The sequence below is a fragment of the Octopus bimaculoides genome, chromosome 3 (assembly GCF_046866305.1).
Source record: "Octopus bimaculoides isolate indiv1 chromosome 3, ASM4686630v1, whole genome shotgun sequence".
Lineage (NCBI taxonomy): Eukaryota > Metazoa > Mollusca > Cephalopoda > Octopoda > Octopodidae > Octopus > Octopus bimaculoides.
Genome location: NC_142930.1, coordinates 67,400,876 through 67,419,950, shown reverse-complemented (window position 1 = coordinate 67,419,950; position 19,075 = coordinate 67,400,876). Strand labels below are relative to the sequence as shown.

At 32.7% G+C, this 19,075-nt stretch overlaps 1 protein-coding gene across 22 annotated transcripts in view; it reads left to right on the top strand.

Annotated features, from left to right (window-relative positions):
* Nucleotides 1–19,075, top strand: part of LOC106870336 (myeloid leukemia factor 1) — an 86,713-nt gene that overhangs the window by 64,340 nt on the left and 3,298 nt on the right. For 16 of the 22 annotated variants that reach the window (XM_014916366.3, XM_089349148.1, XM_089349145.1 and 13 more), the window contains 4 exons: nucleotides 983–1,184; nucleotides 11,714–11,842; nucleotides 15,221–15,377; nucleotides 17,583–17,758. In XM_014916366.3, coding sequence (XP_014771852.1) covers nucleotides 999–1,184; nucleotides 11,714–11,842; nucleotides 15,221–15,377; nucleotides 17,583–17,725 — 615 coding nt within the window. In that variant the 5' untranslated portion in view covers nucleotides 983–998 and the 3' untranslated portion in view covers nucleotides 17,726–17,758. The remainder of the gene's footprint in view (nucleotides 1–982; nucleotides 1,185–11,713; nucleotides 11,843–15,220; nucleotides 15,378–17,582; nucleotides 17,759–19,075) is intronic. The other 6 variants (XM_089349155.1, XM_089349144.1, XM_089349143.1 and 3 more) reach the window with 1 other exon arrangement.

Sequence of the window (19,075 nt, the reverse complement as noted above, 5' to 3'; positions counted from 1 at the left end):
GGTCAGCTTGGACTATATTATCTAATAAGTCTTTCCTTTTTAAGTCAGTAGTGTGCAATTTGATTGAGGAGCAACTTGGTTGCTATTTCTGTTGTTTTCTGAGATTAGTATTAATAAGTACAGTATTCATATGTATTTGTTTAATCAAATTTGTGCTTCCAGGTAACAGTTGATTTTTCTTCTGAATTTGCTAATTCTATCCCACAAGTTTTTAGTTACTTTAAATCAGTTTTCTGCATATAACCACTTTGAATCTTTCTCCTCAAATCTTACTCATCGATATGTGTATCCTTTGTTTATGATCTGAAGGGGTAGGGAATCTGGATGATAAGAATTGATGAGGCCTGAGTCAAATGGTGTGAGACAAGAGTAAGGAGACTGCACATCTATACCCCAAAGGCTAGAGTGTGTTGGTGAGCAACTCAATGCAAGATGGTATGGTGGCTTCTTTTCTGGATGGATGCATGTATGCATGAAAATACTTTTCCCAGATGTGGGAGCAGTATTCCATTGTGGGTTTCATTTGAACTCTATAACCAATTATCAGCTGCTGGGTGCTGAAGTATTTTCTGGTCTTAAAGAGGAAAACCAGTTTTGGGGAGGCAGTTTTTACTATGTTGAAGATGAAAGATCATGTGCAGCAACTTTTATTATTTTACTTGTGTATTATCTATGATTAGTGGGTGGCAGGTATAAGTGTTCCCTTAATATATGCAGTAATTGTATCATTGTGTTGTTGAGGAGACTTCATTGAAGATTGAAATGGCCTTATTGGAGAATGCTTCTTTAGGTCTATTCATGGCTTTAGTCTTTAATTAGATTTTTATATTATGATTAACAAATAAAACTTTTACCATAAAAGTTTGATGTTGTTAGACAAAGGAAACTTTTTACAAATATTGAAACAGTGGAAACATTTTTTGTAAACATTTGATGTGTTATTGTTTGTAATGTATAATCTTTATTTTCTTTTTATGTTAAGATTTCCCAAAACTCACATGCGCATGATGGATTTTGGATTCAGTGGGCGAGAACACATTAGGAATCAACAGAGGTCTAAAAGCTGTGAACGTACTAACTGTAAAAATGATTTAGTAGGATTTGGATTAAATGAAGACTATTTTGGAATTAATGACATCTTTAACAACATGCGTAGAATGATGGCTGGTATGAATCATTCTCTGGTAAGTAAATATTTGTTTTTCTTTTTTGAAATGAAAACAGGATAATATTAGATAATGATTATTCTCATCACTAAAGGTGTGTAATTTTAATTAAAACGTCTTAGGTTATTACAAAGTGTGTTTAGTGTGGATGATTTCTTAACATAGAAAGTTGCTTGTATAATAAAAAAAGCTTGTTGTTTAAATTTGATTTTCTCTGTTAATTCAATAAGTCAATTTCCAAAAAATTAATGCAAATTGATCCAAGTCCTCTAAAACACAAAGAAAATATATCTCTACTGTATTATTGATAAAAGTTTGGGTTTACTTTATTGATTTTTTTTTTTTTTTATCTCTAAAAGGTTATCAATGTTATTTATAAAAATGTGCCTCCACTTAAATAGATACTGAATTAGAAACACTACATAAATTGGAACGCTTAGGTCTCTTGGGAACCTAAACTCTCTGCTTTTAAGTGAACTGACATTTCAAATCTAACAGTTTTACATAATTATCATGTAATTGTATCTGTATGTGTGAGACAGTCTCTTTGATGCACATGAATACATACAGGTATATTTTTGTTGATATTTATGAAGTATACTTAATACAAACATATCTAGATCTATTGCTTGCATTTATCCAAATGTATGTGCTTTGAATGTTTCTTCCTGATAATCTTCTTAAGTGTTGCAGCCATATTTATTTAATTTGAGACATTTGTTTATCTCTTTCATGCCTAACATCCATTGTATGTTGCTTTGGTAAATGATCAATACATCTTGTATCTCTGGTATAAAATATCATTTTCCAATTACAATTAGTGATGTAATGGTGCCATTCCATCCTTTTTACCCAATAACTAATGCTTGCACTCTTTTCTCAATTGTATTTCCTTTATTTTCACTATCATACTCTTACTACATCTCTGTTATACCCAGGGCTGTGAAGTCAAAACAAAGAACTTTGACTCTGACTCCTCTACTATTGGCACTTCTGACTCTAACTCTTTACATAATTAAGTCATTGTGGTCTTCATATCTCATAAAGCATATGCATACACTTGTACTTTGAGTAGGCCTATATGTTATAACTGTTTTATATCAAAAAATAAAGACTTTGTGAGTTGGAGTTGCTATAGTTTTACCGACTCTGACTACCCCTTAATTGTTTCCAACTTCACCTCCACAACCCTGGATATACCCCACCCTGCTTAAACCTTCCATAATTTCATTTCTATCAACTTTTGCAACTACTTTTTAGTTTAACCATTCACTGCTGTGTCTTCATATTGTTTCACACTGTCATTCCTCACACAAGAATTTGTTTTGTTTTTTTCTTGAGAGCAATTACAACAAAATAAATGGCTGTACTTCAGGTGAAGATAGTACAAATCTAAGAAAACATATCTAGTACTGATGATATGTTAAATATGCATATGAGTGGAAAGCAATTAAACTATGAAAATAAATGTCTCTGAAGTTATTCATGGAAATGTTTTATCTGCAGAGAATGTATGTGTATGTGATGCATTTCAATGTTGATGTAGTTTCTATAGCCAAATGCTATTCCTAATACCAACCACTATATGGAGTGCACTGGGTGCATTTTGTAGCACTAGCAATAGAGAGATTGTCATGTACTTGGCAAGACTAAAGAGTCCTCTACCATGTATTGTTTCCTTTCATTTGAAGTACATGTGACTAAGAAGATGGATAGAAGAGTGATGACAGAGAACAAAGGGGTGAAGGAAGAGAGAGTATGAGTATGACATAAGAACAGAATGATGAGGGTCAGAGTGGTGGTGGTGGTGGTGGTGGGGGTAATGAATGTCAATTGTTGAAAAGAAGATTAATGGGAGCATGATGGAGTAGGAGGTAGTGATAGAAGAGGTATGGGATCTTGTTCAAAACGGGGGCACCAGTATTTTCTTAATGAAACACTTTGAAACTTGGGACACTGGTAGAATGTGTCATATAAAACATCTTTTTCTCTTAGTCTTCTTAACAAAAAAACATACATCGCAAGTTATTTCATGTTAAAGTTGTCATATTTCTGTAATTTCAACCAATGACTGACGTCCATTCAACCGTAAAAATTAAGTGCTGACTACGTAAACAAACGAATCTCGGCGGTGATAAAATTATTATTTCCTTGTCAAAAAATGGCTGAAGCATATTGGCAGTAGCTAACAAACCTTTCTATTATAGGCACAAGGCATGGTTTTTGAGGGAAGGAGCAAGTCGGTTAGGGAAAACGAACACACGTGTGTTGCCTCTGCAAAATGTCAGAAGTAATGGAGATTAAATACGCTTTACACCGCTTAAAGTGCCAAAGGAGTAACTTGTAAACAGCTGAATACTTGTCAGTGATTGGTTGAAATTATTGAAATAAGACAATTTTTTACATGAAATAAATCCGAATACAAAAATTTTTTTCTGTTCTATAACACGAAATAGATAAGTATACAAAGTTTGAAAGTCTTTCGGTACCAAAAACACTACATAAAACATTAATGAAAACTGGTGCCCCCTCCCCCCGTTTTGAACAAGATCCGAGGTATGATGATAGAGGAATAGGAGTAATTAAGATGAGGGAGGGAGTGTGATAGTAGGAAGTAATGTGTGAAAGTGTGAATGATTAGTGGATAGCAGTAACAATAGGGGATGATAAGAAAGAGCTAGTGATAGATAGCAATAGAGATGGACAATATTCAGAGAGAGCAGTGAGTGTCATAAAGTGACATATAGAAGAGAGGATGATGGCAAGCAGTAAAGAAGAGTGTTACTGGATACAGAAAAGACTGATACTATTGTTCAGTACACAGGCATTGTAATGGGAAAGATTTAGTGATTCAGATTGATGGTAATGATGATGGAATTGAATATGGATAGATCTAATACCATTCCTCATATTCATTATATCAGACCTAGGTGCTATGATGTAGTGAGTTTGAGAGTGTAAACGACAGCCAAGAAGCTATCAAGGACTAAGGGCAACAGATGGAGACTAACAATAGTTTTGTGATTTACACACTCATGTCTTGATAACAATAATGGAAGGATAAATGTGATTGCACAAGTTCATCCTACAAATAGCTAAGTTAGTGAATTGAAATAGTTACAAGAAATGGAAACTGGGTCACGAAACTAAGTTTACAAAGGTGCTTTACTTGATTTACACTTCTACTCTCAAGTAGAAGACATATGTGTAAAAGACGTATCTTTTATCTGTTACTTGTTTCAGTCATTAAACTGTGGCCATGCTGGGGCACCACCTTGAAGAATTTTTAGTTGAATGAATTGACTTCACTACATTTTTTTCTTTAAGCCTAGTACTTATTCTATCAGTCTCTTTTGCCAAACTGCTAAGTTACAAGGATGTAAACACACCAACACCAGTTGTCACATAGTGGAGCAGGACAAACACAAAGACACACACACACACACACACAAACACACACACATCCCATCTAGAGTGAGAACCATGTGCTGTGGTGGCTTGGGATTCAGGGGCCCACAGCTATTTGGTGCCTTGCCAAAATATCTGAGGGATCTTCATGGAGTGGGAGTAGATGTTTTCAAGAAACAACTTGGCTTCCTGCTATCCAAGGTCCCGGATGAACCAATATCAAGACAGGGGATTTGGGTGGGCAGTGGCAGTGTCAGGCACACTCCTTCACCAGAAGCCAATCACAGAATTGGCCATTAAAGGGGTGATTACGCTGGTGGTGCCCCAGCATGGTCCAGTCTTAGGGCTGAAACATGTAAAAAAATAAAAGAACATATATATAATATATATATATATATATATATAATATATATATATATATATATATATATATATAATATATATATATATATATATATATATATATATATATAATATATATATATATATATATATATTATCATCATCATCATCATCTTCATTTAATGTCCATTGTCCATGCTGGTATCTTTCAGTTTCCATCTATCAAATCCATTTACAAGGCTTTGGTTATCCTGAGGCTATAGTAGAAGACACTTGCCCAAAGTACCATGCAGTGGGACTAAACCTGGAACCATGTGGTTGGGGAGCAAACTTATTACCATACAGGCATGTCTACGCTTGCATATGTATAAAATTTATGAACCATTATTATGTTGTTCAGAGAAACTTTGAAGAAAGGAAATACCTGTATAGTATGTTTATACTATAAGGAGTTTTATATTACAGATTATATAAGAGTAAATACACTTACATTTGTCTGTATTAAGAGCATGCATTCAAACTGGAAAATATCATACATCAGAACAGTGGTGTTTTGATCATTGAACAGAAAATAATGGGCATATTTATCAAATACAATGTGTAGAGGGTTAAGTAAGGTTCTCCGAATTTAAAGATCAATCAAATATCCTATGTAAGAGGGAGATAACAGTACAAGAAGAATTAATGTAGTTATTTGGAAAGATTGAGAATAAGTGATTAATGTGAATAAGAGAAGCAATATTTTGGAAATGCGAAGACAGGAGAAAGGTCAAATCTAATTTTAATGCTCTAGAATTTTCCTAGAAGTTGAATTACTTCTTAATAACAAACTGACAGCTTCTTTCCTTCTTTTCTATTTTTCACCTTTCTTTTTATCTCTTTTTCCCTCTTTCCTATTCATTTTCTTTCTTTCTTTGCTTTTCTGTCTTCTTACTGATTTTATACGAGTTTTGGAGTTTAGTAGTACAACATCAAATGAATATATGGTAGTATTTTTAAATGTCACAAAATTGTGTGAGTAAAGTTAAAAGATGTGTTATTGGAATTAATAAATGTGTTATTTAGAATACATGTTTGAAATTTGTCTCAAGTAGAAAAGAAAGTCTATGTTGTGATTGAGGCAATAATGTTTTGCTGCAGTTTAATGTATTTGAACCCTTTAGCTTATTTATTCACACTGTTTCAAATCAATCATGCATTTTCTCATTGCTTTTGAATTTTGATGACATGATTGTACTTTTTAAACTGACATACTGGGATAAATATGAAGGGCTAGGTTTAGTTGGTTTTGACCTAAAACATGTAAAATATTTAGGCTGGATTTGGCCAGTTTCATGGCTAAAGAGTTAAACCCTTTTACCATGAAAATAATGACACTTTTTTACAAAATAGCATACCCAACTTTGTCAATACATTATCTTGGATAGTCAGAAATTTCCCATCAAATTGCCCACAAAGACCTGTTTCTCTTGGTTTCATAATGTCTTCATTTTTATCTTTGCAAACATTGTCTTATTATTACAATACAAAAGGGTTTAGGTATTCTAGCTAGGTAGTATAATTTCATTACTTGCTGTGGGAGTAGTATAGATTGTTGAAACAGTCACTGTATAGGTTAGATATAATCATTAATGCTGCTGCCAATTGTTTTAGCAATGCTGTGACACTTGCTAGCTGTAACAGAATTTTGTAGTTCAATATTGTTTCTGTATATGAAGCAGCTGCATTCTCTATCATGAATTATGCCCTCATAACTGCTATATTAGAATTATACTGTTATACAGAGCTAGAATAATAATTTCTATAATACTTTCTCTAGAGTCCCCTGGCTTTCATCACATTTATTGCAAATGTTAAAAACAATTTGATATTAACAACTGCTAATATTTGCAGACATGAATATTTGAACAGTAGTAGTAGTGCTAACAATCTATTGTATCCAAGCATATACCATGTATGTGTGTATGTGTGCATATATGTATGTATGAATGTGCATGTATATGTGTGTGTATTCTTATGTGTTTCATTTTACATTTGTTTTTTTTCATCCTTGCATGTGTTGGATGTAGCACCTTGGGCAAGTTATTTTTACTATAGCCTTGGGCTGAGCAAAGCCTTGTGAGTGGATTTGGTAGACGGAAACTGAAAGAAGCCTGTTGAATATATGTATTTATATTTTGTGTGTGTCTGTGTTTGTCTGTGTTCCTTCCACTTGACAACTGGTTTAGGTATGTTTAAGTCCTCATAACTTAGCAGTTTGACAAAAGAGACTATTAGAATGAGTAGGCTTTTTAAAAATAAGTGCTGGGATCAATACAGTCAACTAAAAATTCTTCATGCGGTATCCTTGCATGGCTGCAATACAACGACTAAAACAAAAGATAAAATATAAAATATGTTGAGACTTTTTTTTTCAACCAAATGCTTTTCCTGTCTCTAGCATCTATCTGTTTTTCAAGTCTTATTCCATACAACTTCAAAAGCACAAAGCATAGTTTGTTGACTGGTGAGACTGATAACACAACGTGCTGTACTTCTGTACAAATACACGTGTGCAAACACACACACAAACACACACAACAAATCTTCTTTCAGTATATATATACACACACACACACACACACACACACACACACACACATACATATACATACAGTGAATGCACATGGCTCAATGGTTAGACTGTTGGGCTCACAATCATGAGGTAGTGAGTTTGATTCCAAAACTGGGCTGTGTGTTGTGTTCTTGAGTAAGACACTTTATTTCATGTTGCTCCAGTTCACTCAGCTGAAGAAATGAATTGTGACATCACTGGTGCCAAGCTGTATTATTGGCCTTTGCCTTTCCCTTGGATAACATCAATGGCATGGAGTGGGGAGTGGGGAGCCTGTTATGCATGAGTGACTGTTAGTCTTCCATTAACAACCTTCCTCAGATTTGTGCCTCGGAGGGGAACTTTCTAGGTGCATCCCATGGTCATTCATGACCAAAGGGGGGTCTTCACCCGTTTATATATATATATATATATATATATATATATATATATATATGCGCATACATATATAGTCTTGTGTATTATATAATACCATACTTAATACTGCATAGAATGGGATTCTCTTGTCAGGCCTCTGGTATGAAATGTTAGCTAATTAGGTTAAGTCTCTTGATTTAGACTGTCAAAGTTGCAATATTGCTTTGGTGTAGTGGTTAGCACAGCTATACAGTTTACAGCAGATACAGAGTTCAAATCTTGCTGGTAATGTTACAACTTCTTTCTGTCTTCTATATTATGCATATGTTTGTATGTACATATATATGTGTGTGTGTGTCTCTGTCTGTCTGTTTATATATTTATTATTTATTGTAACAGTCTACCAACTTAGAAAAAGGAAGGTTTCTCTTGCAATCAATAACTGCAATATCACTGTTAAATAGATCTACTGTTCTATTAATTTTCATTTCACTTCTATGCCTATTTTATATGTGTTAAGAATTAAGATAATGCACAGTTTAATTACTCTTACTTGCAATTTTAAATTACTATAATCTATTTTGCTTTTAGTTTTCATCACACTTCTAGAAAGGTATTAATTCCATGGTGTTGTTTTTGTTTAGCCCTAGGCCAGATTTTATGAATCAGATCTATAACCATACATACCATCTGTTTTTCAGAATTACTGCATCTAATTGCTAGATTATTCAATGTCATTTAAGAGAAGCTGCTCTTTTGAGCAGATCATTCCATCATGTAGAGGCTTCCTTTTGCTTCGATATTGTCTGTGATAATTACCTTCACTTTTACCAATTTCACAAGTACATATTTTCAGCCATTATTTTATTATTTGTATTCATTAATTGTTTTTGTTTTCTTTTAATGGGGTGGGGTAAGATATAGACTTCATTAAAAAATTATCATAATCTGTCTTTATAAAGGATGTGTTCAACCAATCTTATTTTAAATTGCTTAATTTGATTTATTGATTTAAAATATTCTGAAATATATTCTTTATAATTAAGAATCTTCAATTATCCTAATTTTGACTTATATATTGATAAGACTACACAGATATTTAAAAAAAAGAATCAATAATATTGTCTTGCTATATGCAGTTGGAGAAAATTAGTCTTTTAAAATCCTTATAGCTCTTTGTTGTTTATTTATTTATTTTTACATATTGATTTTTGTTGGCAATCTAATTACTGTTATGCGTTATCTGTTATAATCTATGAACTCAAAGACTTTCCCGTATTCAAACAGAATTGCCAAGACAGACGAGATAATATTATTATGAAAAGTGAACCATGAATAATATTGCTGCGTGACTTAGTTTATATTACTTGCTTGGTGTCAGAATTTGAAATTTCTCTGTAATTTTAGTATTCACTCTATCTCCCTTATGTGAGTCACATCTACCACTCTTGCCATTATCTATCTTTACTCTTCCCCACCATCACACTACACTTGCTGTTTCTTACTCAATCCCATTATCAACTTGCAGCTATCTCTTATTATCCTCAACCCAGTGTTGTCTTAAGGCATGGGCAGATTGGGCAGTTGCCCATGGTGGCTCATGAGTCTAGGGACACAATTCTGGTTTATGTATGCTATGGTTTACTGTCAGTAAATAAATACTTTAGGGGCCAGTTTACTGATTTGCCCAGGGGTCTATAATGCTTCTAAGCCAGCCCTGCTAACACCCCATTATCATTTCTCCATCACCTCCATACTCATACTATCCTTTCATTCTCTTGGTTATCACTCATTCAGGGTAGGAGGGAACCAGGTACAATAGTTAGTATAGGCTTTGTATGGGTGGACCAAAATAGGTGATGGAAGGAGAAAGAAGAGAGGTGAGTGAATTGCAGGTGTCTGAGTGAAGGTAACATATGACTATAGCCAGCTCTAAAGTGCAGTAGCCATTGTATTTCTTTGCTTCAAGAAAGCAGAAAGAAGATATAGCACATTATGGACCAGGAGTTGAAGTGTGAGTGAGCAATTTCATATCAATCAAATGGCTTTTCTTTGGATATTATTTTAGAGCATGGTTTCCTAACCAGGGGTTCTTGCACTCCTTGGGGATGTGAGCAGAGCTGGATTTATAGGGGATCAAAGAGGGCAATTGCCCCGGACACCTTTATTTTTATATAAATTATTATGTTAAGGGGTGCAAGAGCATGTTAAAGTTTTTAGGGATGCAGAGCATAAAAAAAGGTTGGGAACCACTGTTCTAGAGTGTCTATATGTAAAACTGTAGCACCATCCCACCTAACCTAAGCTATGTAGAAGGTTAGTAGATTTGGAGGGGTTGCACTATTTCCTGACTCTGAAGAGGAAGTCAGTGTTTGTGATACAATGTTTGCTATGTTGGAGATGTGCATTTGCTTGGAGGCCTAACATTTGAAGTGATTATGGGATGGGGTTCCTAATTGCATGTTTTTCTTGTTTAGGGGTAAAATGGGCTAAGATGCACTAATATTTTTATGATACAGGCTGTAACTCTGTTTTTAGATGCAGAAGATTAAAGAGGAGTGAAAGTTGGTTTCATCTGAATAGGATTGGTGTTGTTGGAGCTTAACAACAAGGAGGTCATTGATGTATAAGAGGAAGAACATAGTTTAGAGAGGGACAAAATTAAATTAGCATATTATTTTATAATTAAGATCTAAACTGTTAATATATGAATGTGAAAGAGATAGTTGAATAACCATAAACCTACTTTTGGGCCACTCTGTATGTGTGTGTGTGTGTATATATATATATATATATATATATATATATATTATTTTGACTGAGTCAGTGTCTCTAATTCTCTGAGTATATAGGTTTTCTGTCATAGAGTGTGCTGGTGGAGAGAAAATAAATGTTATAAACTGTTATAAACACTAGACATATATATATATATATGTGTGTGTGTGTGTATACGTGTGTGTAATCCCTGGTTTGAAAAAACAGAAAATAGTCTCTCATTTTTCTGATATTTCTATTTGGATAAAACATTGCTATAACTTTCAAAAGTTTTGTATATCGCATAATAGATTTGGGTATTACATAAATTGGGACTTAAGATTTGTTTAGTAGATATGAAGATATATATATATGAGTAATTAGTACAATGGTTCCGCTTAGCTGTAAAGTTGGAATATCTTTAAATTGCTGTAAATGGAAAATAGGAAAAGGTATCAATAATTTGTTTAGAATCATAAGTAAGGTAGATTTTTTTTTCTTTGTTTAGCAATTATGCCAGGCAAAATAGTACACCTTCATATTTATGTTATTTAGGTCACTTGGATAAAATGATCCAGTTCAAATCTTCATCTTTTCCATCTCCTGAATTTATTACAAAAATGTTTGAAAAATGTAAATTATATTCTTCTTTAAATGAATCTCTTGACGAATAGCCAATAATGATTCCATGATAGTTATTGTCAATTATGTATTGGAAAGATACAAGTAGTAAGGATAATATGATTTCTCAATAAAAATATGAGCATTCAGCTGTAAGAATGCACTATCATAGAGAAAAATTAATATAAATATGCTTCCACTTCTGTTTCAACCTTAGTTAACCTCTAACTATTGATTTTTTTTTTTGTGGTGGGGAGGGTCATCATTAAAAGTTTGACTACACTGCCTCTGTTAGAAATATGCGAAGAAAAAAATTATTTTCAAATTTAAATTATATGAATTATTGGTTGTAATAACTATGAATTCAGTAAACTACCACTTCTAACTTCTGCCAAACTATAAATAATGATATGGTATTATTATTATTGTTTTTCTTTCTTTCTTTTTTCAGCAGAGCAATAAAATTGACCCAAATGGGCACCATTTTTCACATTCTTCATTTAAAACTTATTCTAAAATTGGTAATAATGCTCCAAAGACATATGAAGCATCGCAATCTGTTACCACAGCACCAGGAGGTGTAAGTATATTTTTACACTCACGTGCACACACACACACACACACACACACACACACACACACACACTGACTTCCTGACTTTACCCCTAATCTCGTACCTGTTTCTATATTATTATATTTTTTCTCATATACTATTCTCATGTATTTTTTCATGTAATACTTTCATGCACATTTCCACTCAACACTAGCTAACCACCTTTACCCCCACACTGCTTACGCACCTCTCTCTATGCCCATCTTACACATGTACCTTCCTATACATGTACACAGTATCCCACCTCTTCCTAACTTCTCTTCATAGGGCAACATTTTTTCCTCTTCTCTCCTTTCCTCCTCTGATGAAGGACTAACATCTGAAAGACCCTTTCCTTTATTTCTTGTTTTTACTCATTATCATATATACACACATGCACACCTTCTCCCCATATATATATATGTAGTGTTTTAATGTTAAATAGTAACATGAAAGATAGATCAATGGAGTAGATCTGCAATGGTTGGCAAGGAAATAGCTGAGTATTGTCAAGTAAATATGATCATTAATTTACAAGGAAAATTGAATTCATATGTGTTGACAAAATAATTGAGTATATAAGGAAATTGTTTGACATCTGCAGAAGAGATGGCATATATTAGCTTGGTTATGTAATAGAAATTGATAAAACCTTCTGAGTGGAAAGCTGCAAACTTATCATCACATGAGGTTATACAGTAAAAATATATCAAGGAAGATTTACAAGTAAATGATTAGGTTTATTTAGACTATTAGGCTTCACAAATGAAATAATTTTTTAAAATTTGAGAAACATGACAAACTGCTCAGCTGCAAATCCATCCAACCCTGCATAAAACAAAACTGAATAATTAAACAATATTGATGATGAAGTATCCTACTGGTAGAGTTGATAATGGATCAGCTTCTTTGGTGAAATGTTTTACATTCCACTCTATGTGCTTAGGCAAACAATGAACTCTGTTAGTTTTACATAACTGTGAATTAGAACCACTGAAGCTCATTGTTATAGTGTTGATTATACCTTTTAATTAACAAATAGTTGATTAGTTTATAGTATGATATTTAAATCATTCTATAGCTATCCTTGGTTTGCTAAAGTATAAATGTTAGGACTTCAGTTAAAGGGACCTTCAGGGATTGAGGTGGCTCATTCACACATAAACCTTGTGGTGATTTTTTTGTGCCTACTTGCACATTAAATCATACAGAGACAGCAGTTAGTTTCATGTTTGATCTTGTTAACCATCATAACATTGTGTGCAAATGCATATACAAATGTCAAACACTTGTAATTTTAAGGCTGGTTCTGTGGTTGTGAAGTTACTAGAAATTAATAACTTATATTTTCCGGATCTTTCTGAATTGACGAGCACCACTTGTTTTCTTAACAAAACACTTTCAAACTTGGGATACTGGTAGAACGTGTCATATAAAACATCTTTTTCTCTTAGCCTTCTTAACAAAAATTTCTACATCGCAAGTTATTTCATGTTAAAGTTGTCGTATTTCTGTAATTTCAACCAATCACTGACGTCTATTCAGCTGAATACAGTTACTGCTGTTTTTGTAAACAATAATTTTTGCCGGTGTCATAATCGTTATTCCCTAGTAAGGGTTTAGGGTTAGGGTTCGGCTTTTAGAGTTAGGGTTCGGGTTTTAGCGTTAGGTTATGGCAAAAATAATCATAACCCTAACACTAACCCTAACTCTAAAACCCAAACCCTAACCCTAAAACCCTAAAGCTTAAACCAGTACAAATGCATGAACGATGTTATAAATAACAGTACCACCGATAGTTGTTGACAAACAACAGCACTAATTTTATTCAAGGGAAAAGATCCCATTACACCGCTAGAATATGTTGTTTATATTTCATAGCAGTAATTGTTTTCACCTCAATAGACATCAGTGGTTGGTTGAAATTACTGAAATACGACAATTTTTTACATGAAATAACTTCGAATACAAAAATTTTTATCTGTTCTATAACACAAAATATACAAGTATACGAAGTTTGAAAGTGTTTCGGTACCAAAAACACTACATGAAACATAAATGAAAAGTGGTGCTCGTCAATTCAGAAAGATCCTATTTTCCTTCCTTCAGTTCATTTCTCAATGTTCTAGTCATTAAAGTTAAAAGAAAAAGAAACAGTAAATAACTCTAAATAATTGAAAGTAAATATATAGAATTTATTGTAGTAGAAGATACCAGGAAATGTTACTACACTTTGTTAGTAACTTTTGCAATAGTAGGTTCTAATATATATCATAAATTAGATCATCAGTAGCTCATATATCTGAAAAAGAAGCACATTCTAAAACAGAGCAGTAATATATTTTTTAAGAAGCTGATTGTTATGGCTGGTCAGAGAGTGACTGTTGGTTTTGCAACTATAAAGCGCTTAGCCATATAGGCCATAACAATCAACTTCCTAAAAAATATATTATAAATTATATACAGTACATGAAGTGTTTTACTGTTATTGCTCATTAGCATATATGGAAAAGTAGAAACCTGTATTTCTTAATTAGGTTATACCTACAACTGAAGATAGTTAAAAAAATGTTTAAAGAGCCTCTCAGTGTAATCCAATTATTATCTAGAGTCATTTGGTCTAGCAAACCATTACTTTTGTAACTACCTTTTGTGCATATGTAGCTACAATTGCACATTGTGTTTTGTTAAGTGGTGTTCAAGTGACTGGAATAATCCCAAACTCTAATTAAATCTGGCAACCTTTAGCAGCCTTTAATTAATGTATTGGAAGAACTTGCGTGCAAGAATTTACTCCTTCTCCCGGTACTGACGGCTTACGTCATATTATTTTTAGAAGAGCTGCATATTTAAAGAAAGCTGTCTGAAAAGATGTGGTTGAGATATTAGAAAATGAAACAACCTAAGTACAATAATATGTGGCTAATCTGATTTAATTTTAGTTGAAAAGATTATTTTTTAATATCTAAATAAGTAATTTACATTGTTAATGCTTAACTGCCTCCAAAAGTTTGTTTTTTTTTCATATAAAAAGTGAACCTACATGATCCTAAGATTGAGTCTCTATCCAGTTGCTCAACTTGTTAGAAACAATAGCCAAATCTACCTCAAATCACATCCATCTTTCTTGAAAATAGAAGGAAATGTGTGTGTATCTAGTATACATTATACCTTAAAAAGAAGACAGGTTGATCACAGCTTCATTACTTATGATTCATAGGTCTACTGAAGCAGGCCTAAGCAAAGGCTAAGCAACAACATTGTCTTTATAAAATGTTATACTATTAAATAATTGACATCTATAAATAATAGAAATCTGTAAAATTTAACTGGACTTATGGATGCTTTTGTCTATTGCTATTTTAGCTGAAACAAACATATAAATTTGTTCGGGATTCTGAAAGGGGTTATGATAAAATGGCTGTTGGACGACATATCAAGGACAGAGCATTCATAGAAGAAAGAAGCAGAAATACAACAGGCTTAATGGAAAGAAACAACCATTATGTTAATATGGATGAAGGTAAGTAGTTTTGAGGAATGTTGCAAAAAACTATTTCTTATTTGTATGTGTGTGTGTGTGTGTGTGTGTCCATGTCCGCAACTCTTGTTCAACCTATATGAATAACAGTTGCATACCATATAAACAACTCCATTGTTTTTGAGAATTTTAATAATTATGTTCTGGAAAAGTTTTTAAGGTTGCTCATTAAATTTTTTTAAATAAAATATCTGCTATCATGTCGATAATTTTACATTGTTTATTTTTCTTTCATGCTAGATAAATTTGTTGTACTACTTGTAAAACAGCATCTATTTTTTGACTTTTTTTTTTTAATATAAAAATTATATTTATGAAATATTGTTATATTTTGGGATGGACATTTTTTTCTTTTTGCCAAATAAACACACTATATACTTGTTCTTCACTTCATCTTTATTATTGTTCTTATTTTAGTGTCCTTTGTCAGAAATCTTTCATCACGCATCCTATGACCTCATCAGCTACTCTCCATCCCACGTGTCTCCTCTTGTCCTGTTTAGTCCAGACTAAACAGGACTGGAGAAGACGTGGGATAGAGAAAGAAAAGATTTCAGACAAAGGACACTAAAATAAGAACAATAATAAAGCTAAAGTGAAGAACAAGTGTATCGTGCATGTTTTTACTTGATAAAACAAAAAGAATAAAAAATAAATGACCATCCCCCAAATATAACAATATTTGTTTCAACATTCAACACACAATTTCACATCAAGAATCTTGCAAAACAAATATATGAATGTAATTTATGAAATATCTTATATATTTAACTGAAATTGTGTTGACTGAAAAACCATCAATATAACTATCAGAAATATCCTTAATGCAATATATAATCAGTCCATCATTGTTTGTGTTTCCTTTTCCATGTTTGCATGGGATGGACAAGGTTTGTGGGTGTGAGACAGTAGTTTAGGCTGAATTCTCTTCCTGATGCAAACCTTTGTTTTTAGTCAAAGTACTTTGTCTCACTGGAATTCACCCATTGACACCAAGCTGTAGGACCTTTAAGTGAATTATATCCACACTGTCCCCAGTTAGACTAAGTGAAAATGAGAATTTGAACTCAGAATGTGAAAATGGATGAAATACCACTAAGCAAATATGCTGACTTACACTATGGAATTTCCACAGGTTCTGCTAGTTAATGATTAATACTGAATGCTAACCTTCAATCACTGAATCCAGCTTGGACTAATTTTGTGAACAATCTTGTGTACTTTTTTAGTAGGGTGTTGCGAGATAAATTATTCATGGTACTTTTAATTGATAGTTACTATTTAAAATTAGTGTTATTTCACAATTAATGTTTGAAACTAAACTTTTAGGGATGTTTCTATTACAATATCTATGGTCACAAGAAATTACAACTTGTTGAATGTGAAGGTTAAATATTTGTCAGTAAAGGCTTTTCTGAAGAATTTTTATTCATCTGAAGTAAATATGTGAATGTATATATTACACTCAGTAGACACCCTTAGTTTTATATAATAATGGTTTAGTTTCTTGATTTTATTATTCAATTAACATTGAAGTTGAGTTTTTAAGGCCAGTTCTCTTCAACACCCCTACCTTTATAACCCTTTAGCATTTATATTGGCTATATATACCTGTTTTATATTCAAACTGGTGAAATCCAGCCTCTCACACCTACCCTACAATATCATTCTAAACATAATCATACCATTGAAATCTCAAAGCTACAAGATAATGCATGATTAATTCAAAATGATGTGAATAAATAAGCATTGCATATGACAGATTTGAATAATCTGAATACTAAAGAGTTAAACTACTATGAATTGCCACAGAGTCTATTGACCTAAGCTATGAAATAAAGGGCTTCTTCTTCTTGGTCACACTGCTTTTACAGATTGCCATGAATCTCTGTTACCATCCAATTCCATTATTATGAATTTGGACTGGGAGCTTGAGTCATAGTGAATCATTATCTGATTACACAACCATGGGTGCCACCCCTATGGCTGTGTTGCAGTTATTCTCTTGGTAGAGCTTGGTGATCCTGACTGTTGATCTTCTAGGATTCCTCCACTCAGTATCAATGTAAGCTCAGTTGAGCTCTTCTGCTACCTCTTCACAAAATGAAAGGGCTTCTCCCTAAACCTTATGTCCTTTGGCAACCATTTAAAAATTACTTTTTCATTATATATTCTTTCCTTTCATAGGTGACATGACAAACTTTTGTAAAGAATGGCAACAGCGTACACTGAAAACTGGTTTAGATAGACCATGGTACAAACCAATAAATAGAAATCCTAGACGACAAATGATCACAGATGGCATACAGAGAAGAAGCTACAGAACATAGATTTAAACAACGCATGGATCAAGAACAATGATGGTAAATATATCATTTTCCAGAATTATAAATTGTGATGGATTTTTGGTTATTTATTTAGTTTTGGGGAAAGATGTATTTTGGAAGTCTCTTTATGAAGCAGAAATGTGGAGCGTTTTTATATATCTCTATTCTGCTAATGAAACACGTACATACATACATACATACATACATACATACACACACACATACATACATACATACATACATACATACATATGTACAAAAGTACACACACACACACACACACACACACAAGTACATACACATATACAAAAACATCTCAAAAGTCAATAGACACCCTTCATTATTCCATTTTATCTGTGAAGACACTTTTTGGTGCTTCAAACTCGTCAACGTATTATGCACAAGGCATGTCTATTAAATAATAAATTTAAGTATTTAAATGCATCAAATGGCATTATTTTGTTCTCTAGAAATAAATCTTTCAAAAATTATGGTGTCTATTCACTTTTGAGAGGTCCGTGTACATGCAGAGGTAGAAACATGCATATTTTCTGAAATCACATATTTATTCACTCAAACAAAACAAAGTGAATGCTCACTATAAAATATTTAAAAGGAATTATATGAATTTCAGAGTTATGATATACAACTACTTGATCAAGATGAATCTGATTTGAAAAATTAAGATTATTCCATATAAAAGCAGATAACAAAGCAGATACCTGATACCTTTCTCTGTGTATGTGTGTGTGTGTGTGTGATATAGAAAATAAATGGTTGTTTAGAGCTGTATGATTTAAAAAGGAAGTTCCAGGATATTGTGAGCTATTGAGTTGAACTTTGTTTTAATAAAGACATGGATGTGAAGCATTATTAAATTATCAGTGTTATCAATTAAATTATCAAAATTCATTGAATTATATCTGATTTCTTTTTCATGTGACAAACATCATTATCAGCTACATTAAATCGGCTGCCAACGATTCCAAAAACCTTATTTTCTTTGCAATATATTTCAAAGTCAAATAACAAAAATTTCAGTGTTGGAGTAAAAAATCAATAATTTCTGATTATCTAAGTTAATAGCTATTTCAGAATTGTAAACAACTAATTTTAGATATTGAAGTAAACAGAAGTCCAAACAATATTTTTTATCAGAAATATCAAAATTTGAATTATTCTATGAAAATGAGAACAATTTTTTTGTTGTAAAAAAAGGGAGGAGTTCAAAGTTACATTCGGAGTTGAAATTCTGCCGAGGTCAACTTTGCCTTTCATCTTTTGGGGGTTAATAAAATAAGTATCAGCTGAGTGTTGGGGTTGATGTAATCAACCTCCTCCCCCAATATTGCT